Source organism: Falco punctatus, assembly GCF_963210335.1.
Source record: "Falco punctatus genome assembly, chromosome: 3".
Lineage (NCBI taxonomy): Eukaryota > Metazoa > Chordata > Aves > Falconiformes > Falconidae > Falco > Falco punctatus.
In genome coordinates this window covers 109,815,880-109,828,194 of record NC_137582.1, presented here as the reverse complement: position 1 = coordinate 109,828,194, position 12,315 = coordinate 109,815,880, and the positions used below count along the sequence as shown (strand labels likewise).

At 45.6% G+C, this 12,315-nt stretch overlaps 1 protein-coding gene and 1 long non-coding RNA gene across 20 annotated transcripts in view; one reads left to right on the top strand and one right to left on the bottom strand.

Moving 5' to 3' along the window:
* Positions 1-12,315, top strand: part of LOC308060299 — a 17,836-nt gene extending 5,521 nt beyond the window's left edge. Inside the window, exons 2-5 of one of the 5 annotated variants that reach the window (XR_013926664.1) lie at positions 1,325-1,358; positions 3,794-4,942; positions 8,091-8,247; positions 9,143-9,935. This is a non-coding gene — a long non-coding RNA (uncharacterized lncRNA). Of the gene's footprint in view, positions 1-1,324; positions 1,359-3,793; positions 4,943-8,090; positions 8,248-9,142; positions 9,936-11,534 lie in introns of those variants that run through there. The other 4 variants (XR_013926660.1, XR_013926661.1, XR_013926662.1 and 1 more) reach the window with 4 other exon arrangements.
* Positions 6,300-12,315, bottom strand: part of EIF4G3 (eukaryotic translation initiation factor 4 gamma 3) — a 147,387-nt gene continuing 141,371 nt past the window's right edge. For all 15 annotated transcript variants that reach the window (XM_080378792.1, XM_080378793.1, XM_080378780.1 and 12 more), the window contains 4 exons: positions 11,229-11,375; positions 9,942-10,023; positions 8,360-8,506; positions 6,300-7,406 (listed from right to left, as the gene is read on the bottom strand). In XM_080378792.1, coding sequence (XP_080234918.1) covers positions 7,225-7,406; positions 8,360-8,506; positions 9,942-10,023; positions 11,229-11,375 — 558 coding nt within the window. In that variant the 3' untranslated portion in view covers positions 6,300-7,224. The remainder of the gene's footprint in view (positions 7,407-8,359; positions 8,507-9,941; positions 10,024-11,228; positions 11,376-12,315) is intronic.

Below are 12,315 nucleotides of genomic sequence, written 5' to 3'. Positions count from 1 at the left end.
TCCTAGCAAGTGAATAAAAATATGTTTAAATATACCAAAGTTTGCTTCATTCTGGAGCAAATTATGACAGAAATGCAACTGGAGCTGACAGAAATTTGGAGCAGGAAAATGTTGCGGACCAAGCAGCTTCCACAGGCTGCTGCTTTTCTAGAGACACTGATCTGAAATAGATCCTTATTGCTAACGAGGCAGATGCTGTCGTCACTGGGAGACCAGTGGCTGGAAGTTGTGATTCTTCTACAGCACTTTTGGCATTCCAGTAAAGATTTATTTTACCCAATGCAGGCAAGTGGAAATGATAGCTTCTCTAAGCAAGGAGAAGCTGAAGTCCACCAGCTCAGCGTTTCACACTGGGACAACACACCTCTCCCAACAGCCACGTGTCCCTGCAGTTAACATCTGGCAGTGAGAACGTGCTAAATTCTCTTGCTCTCCGAGCCAAACACCGTTTCAGGTTAAAGCTGGTAAATAGCAGGCTGCAGCACAAAGCACGCAGCAGCCGCTCCCCTCGCCCGGGCAGGTAATAACATTACTGTCACACCGCCCAGCTGGGATGCTTTTGCAGCCGCACAAGTTCATTTTGGCAGCTGTGCGTGCACCATAAGCCCCTGTGATCAGTGGCATGCTCAATGCGTTCAGCAGCCTGGCTGGCCTCTGCACCAGTCCTGCAGCCGTAAGACAGCAGTGCCATGCCAGTGAGCCTTGCTGGGAAGACAGACAACCTTCAGGTCGAGCAGGAATTTAAAGGATTTTTGGCGATGGCTCTTGCTTGAAGTGTAAGGTCAGCTCTAGTGCTGGCTGGCTCGTCTATCTGTTGGAAATCCTGTCGGCTGGCTTTTCTTTGAGATGTGTCAGCCATGGCTCAGGCTCCTGCTCAAAATATCCACCTTGTGATGTTGGAGGAGGCCTGAAGAGTCAGATGTGTTTCCTTGGAGGACAGGTAAAACCCTCGCCTTCCGTTCTGCAGAGAAGGCGTGTGAAATTTCTAGCATTTGACGATGACTGTGTATGAGAACACCCAAAGCAGGGCTGTGCAGCAGGAGAACAGAGCCATGCACTGCACTGATCACCATGAATCCACACCGTGGTGGTGCTGCAACCCTGCGGAGTGCTGAAGAGACCGAGCATCCGCTCCCTTCTCACACCAGCTGTTTTTGGTGAAGTACATTGTTTCTTCCCAGCACACTTGCACACAAACAGGAGGTGGCTGGGACTGACAGATTATTCGCTTTAGGCCGTCTTTAATGGCACAGAGTATCTGCACCGGGCATTATTTCAGAGCAGCTTATTCTGCAACAGTGTAATGACGGATTTTACTTTACAGGTGAGACCCGAAGGTACTGGCGGCATTCACCGAGGTGATCTTCTCAGCTCCCTTCCAGCTGTCCTCTGCCATGCTGTGATAAACCACTTCTAACAGTGCTCTGCTCCACATTCTCTAATGCTCTGTACACTGCCAGCTTACTAAAACTCTGCTTCATGACAGCATTTGCCATTAACCCTTGCAGGGGACTGCAACAGGACAACCAAGCATGCAAAAGCCAGGCTTTACCATTCTCTTTGCTCACTCAGTAACACAAAGATTTCCTAACTGAAAGCATCGATTGTCTTCCCCGAGCCCAGTCTCCTCTTTCCAATTTGTAACCACAGCACAACCATCCCTGCAGCTGGGACAGCAACTGCATGCCTGGACAAATTCCCTTTGGAAAGTACTGAATGGAGTGGGAGCTAGTTTTATTTCTGTTGCCATTTCAGTGCAATTTAGCAGCTGGAAAAGAGGAAGAGAAACTGGTGCCACATGACCAAAGCTTTCCATGGATCACAGTCAGGCATCCCTACAGCAGCATTTAAATAAGCTGCAGTTATTTCAGCAAACCACAGTTCCATGGTGGTTACCAAAGGTGGCAAGCAGAGTGCCTTGGAAAACACAAGGGTAGACAGCTTTAAGTTTCTTTAGATATCGGCAGGGATTTGGTCACACTGCTGGAAGCCAAGTGGGTTGATCAATCTGTTGCTGCAGTTCCTTGCCAATCACTGTGGGTTTCCTGCAATGGCTCCTCATCGGTTATCTATCCACAGAGCTGGGCTGGGAGACAGGCAGCCAAGCAGGACCCTCTGGGCTGAAGCCGCCTCATCCCCAAGCTCCATCCTGTGGTTGTTGCAGCTTGCACATGGCCCCCAGGCTACATCAAACTGTTGCTCGGAGTTTCTATCAGCGTGCAGTGTCTCATGCAAGCCTCCAGGTTGGCACCTCATTAAAAGAAAAGCGGCATGTGAAGAGCTCACGCTCCTGCTGACGCTGCTTGGCTGGAGATGCTGCACCACTTGCCTAGGATCAGGTAGCAGCAGCAGAGGGCCAACATCTTCCAAAGAGCAGAAAGGCCAAGCTCTCCCTGCCAGACCAACTGCATACAGCGGAAGCTCAGGGCACTTGCCAGCCCAAACATCTGATGGCTTCATCCCCACGTAGCGCACGGCAGCCCTGACCCAACTCCTACCACGTGGCATCTCGCCCCTGACCTGCGGCCAACAGGCAACTTGCTGGAAGGCAGTTCAGCACCTCAAGGCCAAGGGTGCTGGATCCAAGTATTCTAGGAGGGTCTGATTCTGAGCTTACTGCCCCCAAAGCTAAACCCTCTCACATCTGTGAAACAAATCAAGTGAGTAGCGCCAGGGGCATGGCTGGAATAGCTTCTTTGCTCCACAACGAATGCTTCTGACAAGGCAACCAGCTTCAGGTCCCTCTGTCTGTAAAAATGACTCATGCTGGAATGAAACACAGCAGGAACAAGCACAGCCGCCCCTTTGGCAATGAGATGCTGACATCTGCAACTGGTTTTAAACATTTTCAGGATGCTCAGCAAGTTAATGGGACTTTTTTAGAGGCCTTGTTTCTCCTTCATCAGAAAAAATGGTCTATAGGGTTGGAACAGAAAGCTCTGTGGGTCGCAGAAATGCGGCAAAGACCAGTGTAACTTACTACTGGCTTAAACCCGCCTTGTGCACACTAAAAACCATCTCTGCAGAGGAATCCCTTCTCCCAAGCCTCTCCTGCCGCATGGCCTCTTTGGCTACCAGCTCCTGCACCGGGGAGGGCTGATCCCAGGCAAAAGATTTTTCCACACACCAAGGCCTGCTACTGCACTCGAGGCTTCCTGAGAAAATACGGTTAAAACCTGAACACATTAACACAAGCAGACAGAGGGCAATGTCTGGTGTCGGTGTATTCCCCGACCTCACTCAAAGAAATGGCCGATCCCTTTCTGAAAACACTTTCCTAGAAAGAAACCAGCCTTAGGCAGACACCTGGCCTGGAAATTTGCTGCTTGACTGCTTCAAGTTTGGGGATGTTTTCAGCAATACAGAGAAACGGGTGTAAGTGATGCACTTGCTGCTCCTTGCCCATGCGTTTGATAGTGTGCACTGCCTCAGCACAAGAAGGGCTCCCAGCAGTGGAAATGGCTTCTAATATAGCTCCTTCCTGCCAAGCTGCATTAGCTCCCTGCCACGTTCATGAGCCTGCCCAGAAAATGTGTTTAAATGCCTTACAGGGAGGAAAAAAACCCCACCAAAACCCCAACATACTCAAAACCATTAGTATCCTTGGTGAAAATTTGCTGTCTTCCCCGTTTAGATTTTGCTGTAGTATTCGGTAGGAGTAACCACAGCTCACCTCTCCTCACATAAAACGAGGCTTCCACAAATCACATTCCCACAGGAATCTTTTAATTGATTATCCCCTTTTTCTGTTTCATGTCTCTCTTACAGTTTTTTGTATTTTAATACCACTCAGGAGGAGACGTGCTGCAAAGATCTTCTGGGACCACGGGCCACATCCTGAGGAGCTACAACAGCCTGCAAACCTGTGCTGATCTAGAAGCCAACTGAAAAGCAACCACAGCTCAGTACCATTACCAGCACCAAGTGGCACAGAGCAAACAGCAGGAGGGGAGCAGAGTTCTGGTCCGAGACTGGTGTCAGATATGCTCCTTGCGGTGACATTTGTGGGAAGCTGAACCTCTAGGTAACACAACCACAGCTGGAGACCTCAAGATCTCATACATAAACTGCTCGCAGTGCTCCACATGCAGCTTAACTGATCTAGCTTCAGAAAAGACACAGCTTGCCTAGTGCAAAACCACCTTTTCAGAACCTTTGGGTAATTCTGAAAAAAAACCACCATCCTCAACAAAAAACCAAACCAAACACCCACCAACTTAAAACCTCTGTGAACTCCCTTCCTGGCATTTGTAGGACACTAACAGGGCAAGTCCTCACACCCTTGAAACATTTAATGTTAAAGGCTTAAACAAGGAGGAGAGACTTTCTCATCTCTCCTCTACCACACACTCACCATTCCCATTCCCTCCAGCCAGTAGTTTTCCAACTCTTTCAGCCAAAAGATTCAAGCTCCCCAAACAAATTTTCCTGCCCTGACACACTCTGATTCACATGGCTGTTCAAAGGCTCTGCAGCAATTTCTTCCTTTCCGATTCAAGGCAATCAATAAATAAATCACAGTCCTTGCGCCACATGGCTCTGCTGCCGCAACACTCATGTTCCCAGCCAGGGCCTGACACTGCCCATCCTCAGAAGAAATTCATCAGGTGCACACACTGACTTGGCAAATATTTGGCCTCATTTACATACAAACTCACATCTGTTTAATTCAACTATGTAACTGCTACAAACCATCATGTACCCACTCATGTTCCCGCTCAGAAATTACTTTTGCAAGAAGAGAACCAACACAACCTTCTGCAGGAGTTTAACGCGCAGACCTTGAGACTCACTGCGTGGGTTTTTCCATGCAGATGAGCCTTTCTGAGATCTCGAGAGTGCCTGTCACCAAAACTGCTGGGCCCAACTGCAAGGCCAGGAGGGGAAGAGGACGAGGAGTTGCTGGATGTCATACAGATACATACATATGCATATAGTAAGGGTGAGAATTTTTTTTTTAACAAAATCTCAGAGAAAAGTGTTTTATTGTTACTAAAAAAAACCCCAAACAATGCTGTAGTGTTTTAGGCCATGGATTCTCTAACTCAGATTCATGGCGTGGAACACGTTAACAGGGAAAATGTCTCAGGGACATCTCCCCTCCAGCCACAACCAGGCTCCCTCCTCCCTTCCCCCTGGTGATCAAATAACATCCTTATGCAAGTACAGCAATTGTTTACATGTAAAAGATTAGGAAAGTATGTAATGTATTTGTAGCCTTTTTTTGTTTTGTTTTGTTTGTTTTTCCTTTTTTTTTTTTTTTTTTTTTAAAAAAAAGTGATTTAGCAGCTGGAAAGAAAAAGACAGCATCATGTGAGCAGCTAGTGCTGCACAGACCACCAGCAAATGCTCCACAGGTTACTCGTGGTCCACGGACCACAGTTCACAAACTACATTTCAGGGCTTCACAAACTTTGCAGAATGTGTTATGGTAGATGCTTCTTCACAGTGAGAGCCAGCAGGTCATCTTTGGTTGTTGAAGAGAGACACACAAGAGACTTAATGTACTCAGCAGCAGCTCAGTTTGGAGGACTGTGTGGCATCGAGGCGTGGCCGAGGTCCCTTTGGGTACACAGAAAACACATGCTCCGAACTGCAACCGCAAAGTGACTGCTGTTCATCTGTACCCAGACTCCACTCGGACTTCAGACGCCACCACAGGACAGGCAGAGCTGGGAAGAGCACCACAATGCTTGTTCCACCTCTTAACTCGTGTCGGGCGCTTTTTTTTTCCACCCGTCTTTGGGTTCCTTAGGCACAGCAAGGCAACCGGCAGATGCAAAGGGCAGTGGCGGCAGAAGCTGGGCAGCAACGGACATGCAAGCCGCGGTGAAGGGATGTTGCTTCTCTGCTTGAACGGCTGCTACCTCCAGAGCTACCAGGGTCCCCAGTCCCCAGGATGATGCCACTGATCCAAGTCATATGAGAGACATTGCAGCTGCACGGCTGGAAAAAAAAGGAGCTGGGATCGGGCACCAACTGCCCCCGGGGTCATCTCCCAGCCTGACAGCAATGTGCTGGGAACCAAATACACCTACATGGTACAGCAGCCCAGCCAGCTGCTCCTTGGCCATTAAGTTCTCTCTGCAGAAAAGGTCTCCCAAGCAGCAACCCCCCCCCCCCCTTTTTTTTTTTTTTGAAACAATTGCTCTCACCCCTCTTTTTTTTTTTTGGTAGACACACATACATACACACACTATATGTACACAATTTGGAACCGAGGATCTACACAATGAAAAGGAAGCCAGCACCGCTCAGAGATGGTGCACACATTCAGCAGCTGTCAAAAGGAGAAGTCGTTTTACTTTCTTTTAAACTTGCAATGTTTGTCTTTATTTTGTTCTTTATATTTTGAAAGTGAAAAGAAATAGTATTGAGTCAATTTCTTTTTTTCTTTTTTTTTTTTTTTTTTTTTAAATATTTGTTCTATGTATTTACAAGCCTTAAAGTTGCTCTAAAGGTTCTGAAAGTATCACTAGTACTTTTTCCCCAGGGTAGCACTGTTTTGAATGAGTTATTTTCGGAGCACTCTGGTCCGCAGCGGTTTTCTCAAATGCATTTCCTTCCGTTCCAAGGTTATGTAAGTTTTGATTACTATTTTCTTTTTAAATTTCTGAAGCAAGCTGAGAGGCAGGCAGAAAAAATCTGATGACAATTAAAAAGAAAAAAATTGATCTCTTCCTCACCTAGCTTACCCCAACCCCCTTGAAAGTTTTGTCTATTTATCATGCTTTGAAACAAAACTGAGGTGCATATGAAGGGGAGGGAAATTTATTTCTCTGCTTTTGTTCTATTATACAATTTGTTTACAGAAACTGCAAATTTAAAAATTACACTGGCATTTGCAGTCCTTTAATAAATTAAAAGTTTTAAACTTCTTTTTTTTTCCTAAACAGATTTGTTTTGCTTTGTGTTTTTGTAAGTATGAGTCCTTGTTTAAAAGAAAAAAAAAGATTAAAACAGAAAATATTTTCTATAAATAATACATGTATTTTGGTTTAGTGCTCCCGCCCTCAGGTTTGAAGTTTACTTTTTTTTCAAGTACCTTTTTTCCTCAATGATCACCTTTGTGTTTATCTATTTTTACCTCTCCCACTCGTGCATGTGTGGGGGAAGGGGGGGTCTGCGCGAGAATTGGCCTTGCTGCACTGTGATTGGCGAAGACGTGAAACTTTTTAAAAAAATACTTAAATTGTTTCTTTTTTTTTCTCTGTATTTTAAGTTTTAATTATCCTCCGATTCTTCTTCGGCCTCCCGTAGCCACGTGAAGAATGCTGTGACAGATTTTAGCGCTACTCCTTTCCCGTTCTGCTCTGCTGGGTCCTTGCTGCTTTCCCACTTGTAGAAGGCATCCTCTGATATTACCTCCTCATCATACAGGCAATCAAAAAACATCCGCAACAAATCTGCAATAATGGAATCATGGGAGAGAACATCTGTTAGCACTGTGCAGTTTAAGTCAGCAGACAAAGACGCAGTTACGGATAAGGGGATTAACGTGACCTTTAATGCAAGAGATGCAGATACAAGGAAAAGGAAGGTCTGTTACTGAGTTACTGCTTCCTGGCTGGTTACACACAGGTGAGAGGGAAAACAGGTCCCTCTGATGCCATCGGATAACACATGCTCGCAGAAAAGGGAAAGCTGGGAAAGCAGCCATGGGAACGTATTATTTAGAGACTGGCCAGCAAGCAGAATCCACAGCAGCTCATCCTCCTCTCGCTGGACCACGCAACCTGGCAGCCTGGCTCCTCTCCAACACCTAATTTTTGCAGCTCAGTGGGAGGGATAATGAATGACTAGCGCCCTAAAGCTAAGGATGGTCAAGTCATATCTTTTTGGGTACTCTCCAACTGTGTGCTGCAGACTCCCCGGGAATCCCTGTTTTTCTGGCAACTCCCTCGCCTCTTCCAACAACAGTTTTCTGCAGTGTCTCTGGGACAAGACTCATCAGTTGCCCCACTCATTTTATCCCCTCCAAGTCCACTGACACCTGTGGTGCAGCAATGCAATTACAACGTCCAATGCTCCCATGTGTCTAGGTACTGTAAACTCAATAGATTATTTTTAACTGTTCTTTTTATCAACAGGGGTTTGTCCTTCCTGCTGCATAGCGGCTTACAGGAGCAACCAAGAGAAGAGTCAGTCTCTGGCCAAGGATATGGGGACCTGCACTGCTCTAACAGCTGGAATCTGGACAAGCAGGAACCACTGTACGCTGTTTTCTCTCATCTGTTATGTACAAAGGTAAGGAAAAGCACATGCTCTTCCAGTCTCTACCACTAAATTTCACTCTTGCAGGAACCACCTTTCTTTATACTGTCAGGGTTCAAATCCCCAGCACAGAGGCAATACTTACTAGGAGGCTGATCAAGTTTTACTATTGATGCTTGTAGTGCATAAAGTGCTTGAAGTTCCTTCTCTGTGTCTGAGTCTAGGTACTTGAGTAAGATCGGCACTCGCTGTTTGATAACAGCAGTGTCCACACGGAAGCTAGAAGAGTCCGCTGCAGGGAAGAGAAACAACCAGGATCAGCTTTAGTACACAGCAGCAGGGGTGGATCTTTTATCACCTTTATTTATTCAAAAAATCACAAGGAAATCACAGATAGAGGTTTGCTTGGGGAGAAAAGAGGATGAGAAACAACAGGAAGTATTTCTGATCAATGGCTTTTTTTGGAAGACTTGGTTCTTCCAGTTCTCCAAATTCAACCAGTACCAGCAGCAACCCTGGCCCTAACCAGCCTGCTGACATATGCAGAATTACAACCTTTGCAGAGCAAATTGTTGTGTTTCCACAGGCAACTGGATGTCCAAAGTGTGTACAGTGGCTAGGGCTAAAATTTCAGTTATATAGAAGGTTTTTAGAAAATTGTATCTCCCCCCCCCCCCAAAAAAAAAGGCAGAAACAGAATCATAAACTGGAAATGACATAGCAAATCAGGAATGTAGAAAAAATATGCATGAGCAGTCCATCAGCAGCACAGATAAATTATTCAGTAGCTTTTAACTAAGTAAGGACCCCCACCCCCCGGTTAGAAGCAAGGTCAAAACGTAAACCATAAGAAGATGTTCCTGATACACATCAGGGAACCCTTAAACATTTGTAAACAAATCCTATGTCGTTTCGCCATTGACACTAGGTGGCATCAGAAAGGTTCCGTACTCGGGGAGAAGAAAGGAGCTGGGCTGCCTTTCCCCTCCCAACAAGATGAAGTTCAGACCATTCTCTCCACCAAGCAGCGTGACTTTTACAGCTAAGAGCAAAACCAACTGCTTTACAAGCGCAATTTTTTGCCTTGCCAGATGCCAACAGTAAAATTAAAGAAAACAAAGTGAGCTGACCAGATGTTTCTGGCTGCAATGCTTTACTCAAGCCCCCCTGAGGGCCGGAGGCTCACACATCTGACTGGGGAACCCACCCTTTCCTCCATTTCCAGACGACTGCCCTACATTCAAGTAATCCACATGAACTGTCTTTCCAAAACTGCAACTTTGGACATAAAACTATTAACAAGACAGAGATGCAGGCTGGCTTCTCTTCTGCAACCCACTCTTCCAACTTGCACGTGGCAACCTGCGATGGTAGAGCACCCACGCATACTTGCTGACATGGGAGTGGAAATGCTAATTATCTTAATAATGTCTAGTGCATTTCCACCGTCACTAGAGAAGAAAAAAACCAACGAACAATCTGGCATTACTCAGTCTGAAACATCTGCTCACGCAAGGTCAGTGGGACGCACTAGGGCCTGGAGAACACCGTAACTGGCAAAGTGCCTGGCTGTTGCAGGGGGAACGGACATCCTTTTTGCAGGGCAAAAGTCTGAGTGTGTGATAAAATATAGCCTTGGGGGAGGGAAAAGCGATATAAACCTGAAAAATATGAAATAATTCTTTATACATTTGGTTTGTGTGGTGTTTACATTGCAAGTTACTCACCTATAATAGCTGCTTTACAAACTGCTGTCATTAAAGCTCTAAGGAATGTAGGTGAACTCATCTGGCTTTCATCTAGATTAGCCTGAAATCAAGAGTAAATGGACCAGTTAAAAACACGCTGCTGTGTGAAAGCAACTGCTTCCAAACTCCACCACTGAATCTGGCAGCGAGTTCAAGTACAGCAAAAGCTGCTGCAGCAGAAATCCAGCTCAGCCCTCTGCAAATACTCAGCTTCCCCACTCCTTGAAACTAGCTCAGGTAGTTCAACACCCAACAACAGTTCTCATGCGATCGATTCACCATTTAACTACTCTCACAACTAGTCATTTGTCTTGAGAAACAAACCAACCCAACCACACTTGGCTTTTGCAATGCCCTTAGACATTTTCTAAGAGTTTTGGGCTTTTTCAAGAAATTTTACAGCATGCTCCTTGGGTGGAGATTTCTTTGTAGAATTTGCTTTGTAGAAGAAATTCAGAGAATGGCTATGTAACTTGTCCAAGACTACAAAGAGCCTATGGGTGTCCCCAGATTTTCAGTGCTGCTTTTGTTCCACTCTCAGCTTCCCTAACGGCAGAAGAAAAAATGGCATTTCTAACACTTTTGCTCTAGCAACAGAAATAAATGAAGCTGACCAAGATTTAGCTGTAAGCACATATCTAAATGAATCAGGCTGGGTATAATTTCAGACACTAGATTAAATATCTGGCTTGAAGGATGCAGTCAGAGACAAGAGGGCAAAAGATCAGTGGGTTGACACGGCCTCTTTTTTTTTTTTTCCTTTTTCTTTATTTTCTCTTACAGTGCCTGGCCCAATGCACTGGAAAAGGTACACGTCCCCTCCGTGACTGCCCTGGACAGTTTTGCACCATGACAGGGCATGCGGCTGGGCAGGAGAGAATTTGCATAGGTCATGGTGCAAAAAGCAACACAAAGCTTTTATCCTATATTTTGGGAAGCAAGAACGTAGCAGCATGCTTGGTCTAGAATGTACTAAGCAGCCAGAAGCAGCATATTCAGTGTCAGAAAGTCTACAATATTTAAAAGGCAGTTACACAGTTGTATGTTAACGTGGCTACAGTTCTTTCTTCCTAAAGGTTACTATGAAATAATGTGACTGATGATATTTTAGATTTTAATTCTTCGGATGCATTGATTGCACAGACCTAATCATCTTAGCACCCTATGCCTAGGGCGGAGCCTGCAGAGATGCTCCTTTAAAGGAGAAAATATTTACAAAAGCAGTTAATGAGCTGTGCACAGGGAGGGTGAAAACAGTCTTTGTACCTCTACCCAGTCAAAGATTTGTTCATCATTCGCTTTGTCCTCAACAATGAGTTTTTCTAGCTGCTTGTTCAGCTCTTCCGCAGAGAGTTCTTTCTCTGAAAGTGCTTCTGAGGAACTGGAACAGTCGGACTCCGTGAAGTCCAACTTCTGCAACATTAGAAGTGATGATGAGAATTAGTTAAATATACTTTCCTATGCTGAATTATACCAAATTGAGGCAGCAAGCTACACTTCATTCTGCTTTCTGGCATCTTTCAACCACTAAGTTATCATTACAATGATTTATATACTTTCTCTGTTCCAAAGATTATAAAGCATTTTACAAACATGTGGGAACTACATTACCCAGCAAAGACAACCAGGCATCTCAAAGCAACTCCAGTCCTGCACAATACGAGCAAGCACAAAATAAAGCGCATGTTGCTCAACTGAAACGACGGGGAGCTGGAATGCAATTACCAAAGCTGGCATTCACTCAAAGAAATTGCAGCTAACGCCCCAATTCATTGCAAAACGCGACAGAGGATCTACAGTCCCCTCACCAAGCCCCAGGCCTCAGTAATCCATTTCATTTCCTGCAGCGCAGCACTTAAGTGCTAAAACAGAGCAGTGGATCACTCGGTGCTCCAAAGAGAGACCTCCAGCTTCTTCCTCAGGAGCACCACCAGCCAGGGCTGCAAGGTATCCCCATCAGCCCCAGTTCCTCTTGGTTGTGAAACCCTCCAGGATCATAAAGCAAGGTGGGATGAGTGAATAATTGCTACCATTTATTCCGACCCTTCTGCAGATTGTCTGTCCTTGCTGCAAAACTCATTCTCGAGTTCATTCCCCGCAGATGCAATGATGGACCTCTTACAAGAAGCCAGCTGATGGGAGACATGTACCTGGGACAGGAAGGGACAAGCCCGTCCTCCTAGCCTTTCAGAAAAGAGGTGCTGAATTAATCTAACCCCAACTTGGCGAGGGAGATACTTCACCCCATATCCCATAGCAGCTGTACAGAAGAATGGGATGGAAAAGGAGGTACAAAAGGGATGTAGGGCCAAAAACCAGTGTGCCAAAATCATTAAGCAAGTGCTTGCTCTGA